The 13,624-nt window shown below is 45.2% G+C and overlaps 1 protein-coding gene across 3 annotated transcripts in view; it reads right to left on the bottom strand.

Annotated features, from left to right (window-relative positions):
• Positions 1 to 13,624, bottom strand: part of AOAH (acyloxyacyl hydrolase) — a 210,607-nt gene that overhangs the window by 111,363 nt on the left and 85,620 nt on the right. For all 3 annotated transcript variants that reach the window (XM_054493687.1, XM_054493688.1, XM_054493689.1), the window contains exons 5-6: positions 13,127 to 13,186; positions 7,305 to 7,375 (exon numbers count right to left, since the gene is read on the bottom strand). In XM_054493687.1, coding sequence (XP_054349662.1) covers positions 7,305 to 7,375; positions 13,127 to 13,186 — 131 coding nt within the window. The remainder of the gene's footprint in view (positions 1 to 7,304; positions 7,376 to 13,126; positions 13,187 to 13,624) is intronic.

Here is a 13,624-nt window from a genome sequence, read left to right as displayed (position 1 = left end):
CCCCTTATCCATGACTCCAGGACTGGCCCACGTGGCCTCTTGTTTTGCCCCCAGCAACCCCGCAGCAAGTGGCCTCCCAAGCCTGAGAACACCAACTCCTCCCTTTTGCTTCTTCTGTCCCCCTAGGGATGCTGGTTGCCTCCTGCAGTCCTCATAACTTGGTGGCCTTGCCTTCCTCTTTTTACTGTTTCAGCCTTTTTAGCACTTTTTAAACTGGTACCTTATATTAAATCCTCCTTGCACAGCTCTGTTTCCTGACTGGACAACTGAGAGGAGGGCCCTGGGATGAGTGAGTGCTGGTTAGGGTAGGGAAAAGTAGGGAGTGTGGGGAGTCAATAGCCACTTAGTGGACCCAATGAAGAGGGAGCTGCAAGCTGATGTCTCATCACTAGTCCTTCCTACATTCCTGCCCTGGAGGACAGGGGAGGCTGGATCCCTGAAAGGACAAGGCAGCAGGCTCCCTCTTAGTGTCCCCAAGAGGAATTATCCTTTTGAATTCAAGTGCTCTTGCCAGATACTGAGTTGAGCATGGTGGTTCAGTAAAGACTCCGGAGTCAATTGGAGTCACTGCTACACCCACCGCTTCCTCACCAGCTCTGCAATTCTCAGAAGTTTATTTAACCTTCCTGAGCCTCATTTTTAAATCTGTAAAATGTGATTCCTGCCACCTCCCTCACAGGGTTTATTGGGAGGATTAAGGGAAACCACATGAAAAGCCCCTGGTATTGGTCCTCACAAAGTGCTTGCAGCTGTGATCATGAGCGCCTGCTGTCCGAAAGAGGAAATTCACCTCCCCCTTCCATTTGGGGTGGGGTGGGGTGGGGTGGGGTGGGTTGAACAAGGCCAGAGAGAGAGCCACCAGCAGGAAATTAGAAAGGTTCTACTTGCTGACTTCACACACCCACACTTACAGGGAAAGTGAGAACCAGCCTTGGGGAAGGTGGAAGATTGTCCAGGAACAATTCAGGTGTGGGCTATAGCCAAATTCCACCCCCATGATCACCCACACCTTGATTTTCCCATGGTGGGAGCGGAGGGAATGAAGCTTCCTGAGTGGGCTCAGAGGCTGTGACGCTGCTTTCCCTCATGCAGGAGAGAAGCAAGGGCAAGATCATCCTTGGGATTCTTCCTGCTCTGATGCGCCAGGGTTTCTAGATCCACCCCATCCCTTGTCTGCTCTGAGCTACGAATGGTTTTCTCTCACTTTAATCATCTGTCAAGAAATGCGGAAAAAGCTTGGACCAAATGACATGCAGTCATCCAACATCAGTTGTAACTGTTGAGAAAAGTTTTGGAAAAGGCTTTGAAGGTCACATTTTCTGTGAGACTAGGCAGTTTTCCCCATGTATGTATTTGGCTTCTTGGACAGCGTTTATTTTTCTAGCTGAGAAAAGGAAGATAAAGAAAGAGAGCAAGAGCAAGAGACAAAGACAGACAGATCAACAGAGTCAGAGACAGAGAGAGAGAGAGACAGAAATGACGTAGACCCAAACAACCATATTTTCAGCCTGAGAAAGAAAAAGGAGCTGGAGGAAAGGTCCCGTTTGGGCATGCGCCAAAGCTATCCCCTCCCACCTTTGTTATCTTGGGGGTGAGAGTTTGTCCTTGAAAGAAGGAACAAAGAGTGGTCTTTAGGACTGGAAAGCTGATTTATTAACCTTTGTCTGCTTACTTTGAAGGCCCCAAGTGACTGACCAAAGCCATGCATTCTAGACATGAGTGGGTAGACTGGGTACTCAAAGTAGCATAAATTGCAACTTGTATAATCTCTACAATCCCTTCTTCACAGCCCGCTAATCAAAATTTTTTTCAACTCAGCAACAACTTCATTTGGTAGCAAAACTTGACCTGAACTGATATAGGGCAATTCGTAAACTTTATCATACTTAGTGTGAAAATTCATATATTTCGCTCTGAAATATAAATGTGATTGATCAAGAGGTGCCGGGGATAGCAGGTGGGTTATGGTATATGCACTATTTATTACTTTACTAGAATATAAAAAACCTGAATTTCAAATCATATCTGGCTCCAAGGCTTTTTGTTTGTTCGTTTTTGTGTTTGTTTTTATAGAGACGGGGTCTTGCTCTGTTGCTCAGGCTGGTCTTTAGCTCCTGACCTTAAGTAGTTGTTCCACTCTGGTCTCCCAAAATGCTGAGATTACAGGCATGAGCCAACGTGCCCGGCAACTCCAAGGTTTTGAGTAAGACATTGTTGACTTTTACTAAAAGTTATTTCTGCAGAATTGCATCTGAACTTGATACCTTAAGTATCCTTAGAAATATCTAGCTGTATGTTGAAATGTTCATTCATTCATTCCTTCATTCCACAGGCATTTTGGGAGTCCCTGCTGTGTGCTGGGACTCATATTAGATACTAGAGATGAGTACAAGATACAGTTCCTACAGTTCCTGCACTTTAGGAGCTTGACATGGGTGAAGAAATTAATGCATCAAAAGATAACTATAGTCCTAGGTGAAAAATGCTGTAAGAAGGTTGTGCATCTAGAGAGGAAAAAAACGTTTCTAACTCTATATAGCAGAAGAAGTGATCTTAAGGTGAAAGCTAAAGGATGAGACAGCATTTTCAAGGCAAGCAATTGGACTGAGGGCAGCATAGTGGGAAGGAAAAGCCACGAGAATTCTTTCAACGTAGCTCCGGGTTCTGAAATTAGATTCTCTGGGTTTGAATCCCAGTTCTGCTGTCTCCTTGTCAGGTGACCTTATGCAAATTATTTAATCTTTTTGTGCCTCAGTTTTCTCATTTGTAAAATAGAATCAATATCATTAACTATTTCTTAGATATGGAAAGCACTCGAAAAAAACAAAACAAAACACATGAGCTCTTACTTTATGTGCAATGGGAACCCTGATTGCAAGGATGGCTCCTCAGGTGGGGCAGCAGGAGTCAGGTGTCTGCTCTCATCATGATTTGGTTGCTAGAGACATCCCCATCCCAATCCATGGCCCCTCTTCAGATGTTCAGATTTCTGGCCACACGACATTCTGTTCAATGACCATGCAGCCTGGTGTCACTCGCTGCCCCTGCTCTATACCCGCCTGCCACCAGATATCAGGTAAGTGGGCTTGATCCGGGGAGCAATTGTAACTGTGGCTGATTGTTATTAATGACACGGTATTGAGCTATTCAAGTTCAAACTCCCTAAAATTATTTCATGAAACTGGGGCATTATGACAAAAGAAAAATGGTGAGAATGAATCTCCATGTGTGCCTGCCTCACATGTGAGGCTCAGGTAGTTCTCGAGGGCCAGGCGTGGGTTGGTTGCGTATGTGGGTGGATGTGTTATCAACTGAAATGAGAACAGAGAAGCCACAGAAGGGCACACTTGCCTATAGACGTGGCTCAGCTTGGAGGTGGGGGCAGGACCGATGTGGGTGGAAGGAGCAGGGTATGGGGAAGGAGGAGGCTAAAAAGGAAAAAAAAATAGCATTGAATTAACACAATCAACAGGGGATAGGATGGTTTGCACATATTTATGTGAAATAATATGGGGGTTTCTGCATATAGACATTAAATAAAAAGAATAGATTTTTTAAAAGAGGGGATCCTCCTGACTTACCACTGTTGAAGTAAAATACAGACAGTGTGTAGGCACTATGTATTCTGATTAAAACAGAACACCAAAAAACTTGATTACCCCATGGTCATAGCCTGATAGCTACACATTTGTTTTCCTGGTAAAGTGGTGCTTTTCCTTCATGTACTCCCTCATTTCTTCACTGAGCTCCTCCTGCTAAGAAATGGGATCCCTGCTCTCCAGGAGCTTATGGGTGATGTGGGAGACCAGCAAGGAAGCAGGGATTGAAGAATGGGATGAGGTGGAGCAGGCACTAGGGAGCTGGGGGCACTGAAGAGGAGCCAGGAGCACCCAGGAGGGCTGTGCAAGTGACTGAAAGTAACCTGGGAGCTGGAACGCATCCCTGGGGTGGAGACACCTCAAATGAATTTTGAAAGCATTAGACTGAGTGGGACGGAGGGCAGGGAGAGGCACCGGGCAGGTAAGGCATTCCTCCTGGGGGAATTTTATCAAAGGAGTATGCCACAGAAGACACGCAGGTCTTGTCTCTACCACGTGAGGACTCCGTGCTAGTGGGTCAGGCATTTAAAACCTACTTGTTCCTCTAAAGCGTAGGGCTAAGAGTTGAGGGGTCAATGGAAAGCAAACTGTTGGATTCAAAGGTCAGATTCATCCATTACCGGATCTGTGACCTTGTGCAAATGATTTCACCTCTTTAGAAAGGAGAAAAGAATGGTGCTGACCTTAAATGGTTGGATTTACAACAGTTTTTGGTGCATAGACAGCACCAGATAACTTTTAGTTATCAATATTTTTACTGAACCACAGATGTCTTTGAAGAATACATGAGACTGCATTTATACATACATGTGCTTTGTAAGTTGTAAAGCACTGAACCATTTGTGACCTGCTGCATATGACACTTGAAACACAGTGATTTTTTAGAAAGAAGGAAAACACAGTTTTTGCTTTTTCATAAAAGAATAATTTTCCCTTTCAAATTGGACCAAGAAAATCCCTGGCCACTGATGCTCTTGAATTCAATTTTTCAAAGGTGGTACAATTGAAGAGTTGTCACTTTGACCCTGTTGCGTCCTGCTGGCCCACATCTAACACAGAAAATACAATAATGCATTCAGCAAGGAGGGGGCAGGGGTCTCGATTTAATGGGAGCTAGGCATGATGACATGATTGGGGGCCTGGGGAGCTGGCTGCATCTCAGTCTTCCAGCATCTTCTTTCATGTCTGATATCTGCCCCCTACTCCCCACATCCTGATGCTCTCTGGATTCATCCCCAGTCATGAAAAGGGGTGTTGCTAGCACTTCTGGGACCTGCAATGGCACTTTGCATCGCTGGCTTACAGGGGCTTATGCCAGAAGATTGGCTAGGAAGAGTTTTTAACTGTTTAACTCTTGGATCTCTCTAACAGGCTCCAAATGTGGGTCTGAATCATAGCCTCCTCCTGTCCCTGGATATTATTACAACAGATGAGAGATGTTCAGTGGACTCAGTACTCATGAAGCTCATGAGATGAAGGATGGCAGAACAAGGAAAAGTGTCTTTGTTAGGGGTTGAATTGTGTTCATGAAAAAAATATGATGCAGTCCTAACCCCTGGTATCTGCGAATGTGACCTTATTTGGAAACAGGGTCTTTACAAGTGTAATCAAGTTAAGATGAGGGCATTAGGGCAGACCCTCATCCAATATGAGTGGTGTCCTTATAAAAGGAAATGACAGGCACCCAGGGAAGATGGCCAAATATGAAGATGAAGCAGAGACTGGAGCGATGCAGCTGCAAGGCAAGGTATGCCAAGGCCTCACGGCCACCATTGGAAGATAGGGAGAGACAGAAAGGATCCAACTAGAATCTTAGAAGGAGCATGGCCCTGCTGCCATTTTGGCTCTGGACTTCTGACCTCCAGAACTGAGACAGAATTAATTTCTGTTGTTCTAAGCCACCCAGTTTGTGGTGTTTTGTTACTGCAGACATAGGAACCTATAGCTTCTCAGTCCAGGTGTGCAGCATAACTCTCACCTCTGTGTGTTCTCAGCTATCCACAAGGCTGAACTAGCACCGGCTAAAGTAATAGGAGCTCCTGCGGGAGAGGAAGAGTAAAAGAAGCACGGGCTGGGGCAGATGGTGTGGTTAAATAAATATCTCACCGCTAAAGAACATTATTCTGAGTCATTAAAGCATCACCTGTATGTGTAGCATTCGCAGTCTTACATCTGTACTAGAAGGCAAGCATTGGGGTGGACATGGACACCCAGGAGTCTAAGTATGGGGTCTAATGGCCTAAGAATTCCCTGGAAAATTTCCAGGAAAACACAGCACTCCCCCACCAGGTTTGGGGCCAAGGAATCTGGATTTTAAAACGTTTCAAGATGATTCTGAGACATAGGCATAATTTAGTTTATACTTTAATTTTAGATGTGGGGAAGCTGAGGCTCAGAGGCTCAGACATTAAGTGGCCCAAGTTCTCAAAGTCAGCTCAAGAAGCAGCGTTGCAAAGAAGTCAAGAATATGTGTATTCCCAAAGAACACATGAGATCAAATGCACCTGGGGGTGTATTTTGGGTCCTCAGTGGCCCAGCAGAAGTTACTTCTTTAAGGCTCAGTTGCTTTCTCTGTGAAATGGGAATAATAATAACCCTTACCTCATTTTATTGTTGTGAGAACGAAGTGAGGAAACGTATGGAAAGTTCAGCATGTGGCACCTGGAACAGCGCCCATAAACCTGATAGCAGCAAAGCAGCAGTGGTCATGTTAGAAGTAGCTTAGTGGGATGGGCTTGGTGGCTCACGCCTGTAATCCCAGCACTTTGGGAGGCTGAGGTGGGTGGATCACTTGAGGTCAGGAGTTCAAGACCAGCCTGGCCAAAGTGGTGAAACCCCGTCTCTACTAAAAATACAAAAAATTAGCTGGGCGTGGTGGTGGGCACCTGTAATCCCAGCTACTAGGGTGGCTGAGGCAGGAGAATTGCTTGACCACGGGAGGCAGAGGTTGCAGTGAGCCATGATCACGCCATTGCACTCCAGCCTGGGCAACAAGAGCGACACTCCATCTCAAAAAAAAAAAAAAAAAAAAAAAAGAGGTAGCTTAGTGGAGGGTAGACCCCATGCTATTTTGCCTCTGAGTCCAATGCCCTCTCAAGACATGGTTTCACCCTTTAATGTTTTGAACAGCAGTTACTACGATGTCTAGCATAACCCCAGACTCAAAGTGGAGCTGGAATATGGACAAGAGGGTGTGGCAATTCTGGACAGTGTCTCTGCATTCACAACCCTATTCCTATGTATCTGAGCCAGATTTTTCATGTAATAGTTTGGGCGCTGTGAAAACACAGTCCCTGTCCAGCCTTGTGAGTGTCTTGCACTAAAGATGCTCAGAGTCTTCTCCATGCCCAGTTGCCCACCCTGGTCCATAGCTCACACGTAGGGAGGGGCTGTTTCCAGGTGTAGTGCTGTGGGCACCTCGCTGGCAGGCACTTGCCAGCAGTGAGCCTCACTGTGGGCTGCATTCTAGCCTGGGGAACAGATTAGCTTTGAGATGCAAAGATGCTGGCATTCAGTGTATTTCCCAAACGATTTTGTTCAGAGCTCATTTGTCTTCTGGTTTCTGTGCAATGTTTTGAGAAAGAAACACTCTCACCTTCAGGGATGCCTTTTAAGTGTGAAGATCATTTTAGTCATTAGAAAAGGGGGACAAGCAAAGACATTATTACATGCTAGTGCTCAGGAAGGTAGAAATTGTATACATACAATTTAATTTTCTGGCAGATCTTGGCCAAAACCGGGAGTGAACAAATGTCAGAACCACTTCTAGAATATTTCTGGGGAGACAAAAAAAAAAAACAAAAAGAGAGTTGTTTAGTTTAAGGAGTGGTTCCCCACCTTCTACGGGCCCCTCTGAACTTGAGGTTTCTGGATCCTCCTTCCTCTAGAATCCAGCCCGTTTCATCTCTCTAAATTTACCTCTTGTTCCTGTCCCCACAATCCATATCCATGCCACTGCCTGTGCCTTTGCCCACTGGGCTCCTCAGCCCGAAGCCTTCCCTCCACCTCTTCCAGCCAGCTCTTCCCAGCTTCCCAGCCACCCTCACTCTCCACCTTGTCCCAGGAGGGTCCGGCAACAGCATTCCTCTACCCAGGTGCTTTAAAAATAAAGAAGATTTTCCAACAAAATGATTCCATCTTATTACGGAAATAAAAACCAAAGGGAGAGACCAATCTGGGGCCTGGGAGGAAGGAAGGTCCCTTCCCCCGCGGAGGAGAGAGGTGCACAGACCAAGCTCCTTATGCTTCTTGAGCTGTGGGGTTCTAGACAGTGATTTCTATAAGGCTCCAGATGTGGGCTACACTAAAAGCCCTGACGTTTTACCAAACAGTGCTTTTAGAAAGATTGCAGTTTCCACAATGCTTTCCTCAAGTTAAAGAAAGAGAAGACAATAGGGTAGAAAAGTTAGGCACCAGCATTTATCAATGAAGGGAGAGAGGCAGTGGATTCCTGCCAGCCCTGAGTCCTTCGAATGGCTATGAGGAGTGTTATGGGCATTGGTGATATTTGACCCTGGCAAGAGAGAATCAGCAACCATTTCAGAATATAAATGAGGTACTTAAGGATTTTTGAGATGCCTGCCCAGCTTTCTAGGAGGAGAAATAATCCTGACTGGTGGCCCAGCTCCACGTAAGACGTGGAGACAAAGAGGCTGTCCTTGTCCTCAGCTCACCGTCGAGTGGAGGGCATGGGTGGAGGCCCCAGCTCTGGGCACACCCTGTGGGGTCTGCAGAGGCCAAGGCACTAGCACGTGTCTCTAGGAACCTGGAGGAGGATGCAGATGACCCTGCAGTGAGGTGGGATAGAGGCAGGTGGGGAGGAAGAGAGAGGGCCTGAGGCTTTGTGACTCAGTGCGGGCCACAGCCTTGCTAGAGATGCACATCCTTGCCTTCCACATACCCACCTCAGGTCTGCTGAATTGAAAACCCTGGGGTGTGTCATGGCAGCCTATATCTTCGTAGCCCTCCAAGTCATTCTGGTGCCCACTAAGGCTTGACAACCACTGCTCTAGGTCCCTGTCACTCAACGTGTGATCACAGATGAGGAGCAGTGATGCCACCTGGGAGCTTTCAGAGATGCAGAGTCTTGGGCCCTGCTGCAGACCTACAGAATCAGAATCTGCATTTTAACAACGTCCCCAGGATGCACACTAAAGCTGAAGTAGCCTGGCTCCCGGCAGAGGGAGTGCCCGAGCAGTGCTGTGGAGGTATGAGAAAGCTTGGTGTCTTAGAGGAATGCCAAACATTCCCACCTGGAGGGAGAATCCGAATGGCAGAACGCAGGGAACCACGGAAGGAAGGAGACAGGTTGGGGGGGTGGCACGGCATAGGGCCTGGAGTGCAGCACTACATGTTACCCTGAGGACTGTGGGGAAACCGTGGAGGTGTCAGGCAAAGGAATCACATTTGCGTTTCGGAAAGATGTCTCTAGGCATGGGGAGATAGCCTGGAGAAGGATCATTTGAGATAAGAGACCCCAAGGCCCTATCTCAGGGTTTCAAACCTCGGCGCTATTGCCATGTTGGGCCGATAATAATTCAGTCTTTGCTGTGCGGGTTGCCCTGTGCACTGTGAGATGCTGGGCAGCATCTCTGGGCTGTGACCCCCAGATGCCCGCTGCACAAATCTGCCTCCAGACACTGCGAAATGTCCTCAGGGTGGGAGCAAGGGGCAATATTGCCACCAATTGGGAAGCACTGATGGGAAACAGGGCGGAGGAGGGTGATGGTGTGAAGAAGCGGTGGTTAGAAGGGTGACTCCAGAGACTTAGTAGCTGACTGAGATCAGGATTGTGGACACAACTGCAAAACAAGCATCAGCATAAGCTTCTACTAAGGTAGGAGACCACCCCTCATATTGTCTTATGTCCAATTTCTGCCTCCAAAGAAAGAAAAAGTAAAAACTAAAAGGCAGAAATGAAATTCACAAGCAGATAGCCCGGCACCACACCCTGGGCCTGGTAGTTAAAGATCGACCCCTGACCTAATCGGTTATGTTATCTCTAGATTACAGACATTGTATAGAAAAGCACTGTGAAAATCCCTATCCTGTTTTGTTCCAATCTAATTACCGGTGCATGCAGCCCCCATTCACATACCCCCTGCTTGCTCAATCGATCACGACCCTCTCACGAGCATCCCCTTAGAGTTGTGAGCCCTTAAAAGGGACAGGAATTGCTCACTCGGGGAGCTTGGCTCTTGAGACAGGAGCCTTGTCCATGCCCCTGGCCGAATAAACCCCTTCCTTCTTTAACTCGGTGTCTGAGGAGTTTTGTCTGTGGCTTGTCCTGCTGCACTACAACATTGACAGCACTTCGGAAGTACAGACACTATCTGAGATCCAGAGTCCAAAGTCAGGTTGCATTTGAATGTTTGAGGTACTTTTAATATTCAGTTTAGTCTGAAGGCCTTGGTCTAATTCTCCTAACAACAGTCTAGATTTTAACACTGGTGATAGCAAACTATTAAAAATTGGTATGAACAGTTTTATAATTACTACACAAAAGGTGCAATAGAATACAATTATATAATTGCATAGCTGTTTGCTGTCAAAATTCAGCCTGACGGCTGCAGCTGTCTTTGCCATTCATTGTGTAGAAATTGGGGTTAAGAAGTGGGTGGCAGATGATATAGGGGCCCCTAGAATTCCTCCTGGTTAGACTGAGGTTTTGATTATCTGGTCTTTTCATTACATAGTATGGGAAAGACCACCCTTCTCTTACAATTTACTTGCAAAGAGAACTGAGATGGGCCCCGAGCAACATTGTATGCGTCTTGCTTGCCTATTTGCCAGCCTCCTCCTTTCAATTTGAACTTTGCTAGATAGAGACAAAATGTGGGCTGTTATTAACTCAGCAATACATTTAAAATATTGCAACTGGATGCATCTAATCCCATCTAAAATGAGAGTCTCAAATCAGGGCTGTCCCTGGGGACAGGAGTCATGCAGCATCTTTGCTTTGCAATCTATTTAACCAGCTTCCTGAGCTTCCCCATGCACCAGGATGTCAGATGAATGCAGAACAACAAACAGGGGTTGAATAAAGAAAAATGGGCTGAATGGGGTAAATGGAAGGTCAAAGTGGGAGAGTCATCACTCTTCTGTACACAGCCAAGCTGAAACTGAATTTCTGTGTGGCAAAGTGCTTTTCAACCCTTGTCGTGTATTATATTACCTGGATTTAATTGGTCTAGGGTGGGGTTTGGACCTCAGCAATTTTTATAGGCTTCCCAGATGATTCTATTGAGTGGGTGGGTTTGTGATCAGGGCTGTCATTTATAACTGCACAGGTTGTCCACTGTACGATTCCAATATCCACATAGCCTGTGACATAAATGGTGCTCCCCAAAGTTTAGTACTAAGGAGGCCTTGTTGAAAGCTACTAGTCTAGTAGAAAGGGTACTGAATGTGGAGATAGCTAGCTCTGGATTTAAATGTGGGGTTTCTCACCTACTAGCTACGTGGGGTGAGCACATAACTTAACCTACCTGAGACTCAGTACTCTCATCTGTAAAATGGGGCTGATGACAAAAATACTCTATGTATGTGAGAATTAAATGATTCCATAACTCAGGTGCTCTTAGATGCTCGATGCTCTGCCAAATCCATGAAAAGTTCCCTCTAGGATCCTCTCATGGCCTCATTGAGATCCAGGCTTTATCTGGAATGTTTGATTTCCTTCAATAATGCATAACTGTTTTCAAGTCTGAATTCTCACCAACCAATAGGCTGTGCTGAAATGATATGAAACCTACTGAGTGCAGCTTTCTGTACCCTGGCCAGGTCTGAAGTTATATCAGCCATCAACGTGGAATTAATTACTCTCCGAGCAGTTTTTTCAGAGACACTTATTTGCATTTTCTGTTTATTTTTGCCTTGATAGCTGTAATCTGGAGAGCAAATAAATTGCTGGAGGTTTCAGAAGAGTATTTTTATTGTTGAATTGTTCAGTAGAATTTTTTTTTTTCACTTCTCGCGAGTAATTATTGGAATCTTGCCCCGTGAATTATGCTTGTAATTCTGGTGACAGAAGTAAAAAATTGTAAAATCCTAATTAGGAGTTAATGCCAAGGCAGTTTTTGCTACTGAAGTAAACAATGCCTGGAGAATACGTTTTTAGGGGTGTGTTGAGAAGAATAAAATACCAGTTGTATTGTTCTCCATTTCTGCTCAGAGTTCTGAAGGGGGTGGTCAAGAGTTTCCTGTGGTCTTTTAATATCTTATTCAACAACTTAAGCAAATTAGCTAAAGGGGCTACTGTTGGCCCTTAATTATTCACTGAATTAAATAATGATTGGCAATGCAGACGTTGTGATTGATTAATCAATTATGTAGAAATGCCTACATATTGCCTGTCACTTAACATGTATTTATTGGCCTTGTTCATCAAAACCCATATGCCCTCCATGAGCAGAGTTGCCAGATAAAATATTACACTAGATATACTAAAACACTATTCGTTGTTTATCTGAAATTCAAATTTAACTGGGCATCCCATATTTTTACTTGAGAAATCTGGCAAGCCTAGCCATGAGGGATTTTCCTCCCTTTTATTTCTACGTTGCCAAATGAATAATACCTCAAATGTAGTGTATCAAGGTGAATGATGAGCTAGCCAGCAGGGAGAAGCCAAGGACGAGGTCTTTGCCCTCCCATTGCCCATTGCTGATGGATGCTTCCTTACTGCCAGTATCTTTGGCATTGAGGACAATGTCGTGCTTTAAAGATCTACTTTTCTGCTTCCTTTTCAAATGGGGCTGATTTGTAACCAGGGCCTAAGTCAAATACGTAAGCCTGTGAGAACTGATCTAAAATAATATTCTATCTGTTGAACGAGAGTGTTATTACATAGAAGACAAATTAAGGAAACATGAATAAAAATTGTGATAACTTTAACTCACATTTGTTGAGGACTTGGTAAGTCCTAGCCAAGATCCCAGATGCTCTCTGCACTCTCAACTCTATCAGTACTGACACTGGAGGACATTATTATCATCCCTGTCTTACAGACAAGAAAACTGGGGCTCAGTGAAGTTAAGCATCGTGGTGCTTAAGGTCACATTTTTAGAAAGTGGAGAAGCAGGAGGATACAGCCTCCTCCAAGATGGTCTACTGGAAAGCAGCAGTTCTCAATTGGGGGTGATTTTGCCTTCTAGGGGACATTTGGCAATACCCGGAGGCATTTTTGGTTGTTGTGACTGAGGGGGGGTAGATGGTGGTGCTGCTGGCATCTAGTAGGTAGAGGCCAGGGTGCTGCTGAACACCCTACAAAGCCCAGGACAGCCTGCACAACAAAGGATTATTCTGCCCCAGATGTCAGCAGTGCCGAAGCTGAAAAACCACACTGTAGTGAGAAGGCAGGAAACACAAGTGGAAGCAGTTCACATTCCTACTTCCATCCCCACGTAGCTATGGCATGTTGCAGGCTTATATCCGGAGTAGTCCTTGCCTTTGGGATGTGAAAGCCGGGGCCAGTGAGAGAGGACATGCCAAGGAAAAGGCTGGTGTTCTACCTGCTTAGTGCTTACCAGAATTGGGGACTTCTTGACAATTTGTCTTGCCTTCTGTAGTGTAAATTTCCATGTCTCCTATAAAAACAAAGTTAGACAACATTACAACTCATGTTTTATCTTTTCTTCCTACATCTTTTCTAAAATTAGGATATTTAAAGTCCATAAGTTTTCAATAAATGAACCACTCCATAAATTTGTAATAAAATAATTCACAAGAAGGCAATTTCACATTAATAGCTCTTTTTATTTTGGGCTTTGCTTTGTGTCAGATGCAGTGCTAAGTACTTTGGAAACATTATCTTATTTACTCTTCAAACAGCCCTGCGAGATACAACCATTTCATAGATGAGGAAACCGAGATGGAGAAAAGCTAAGAGATCTCATAGCTAGGGTCTGGCAGAGAGGCAATCTGAACCTCTGCTTCCTGACCTTCTGCTACACTGATCTCCATAAGCAACTTATCCTGGTGTCTAAACCTCCCCAACAGGAGGCTGTCAACAGCCTACTTGAGTG

This window comes from Pongo pygmaeus, chromosome 6, assembly GCF_028885625.2.
Source record: "Pongo pygmaeus isolate AG05252 chromosome 6, NHGRI_mPonPyg2-v2.0_pri, whole genome shotgun sequence".
NCBI lineage: Eukaryota > Metazoa > Chordata > Mammalia > Primates > Hominidae > Pongo > Pongo pygmaeus.
The sequence above is the reverse complement of the archived record's forward strand: the minus strand, read 5'-3'. Positions and strand labels throughout refer to the sequence as shown.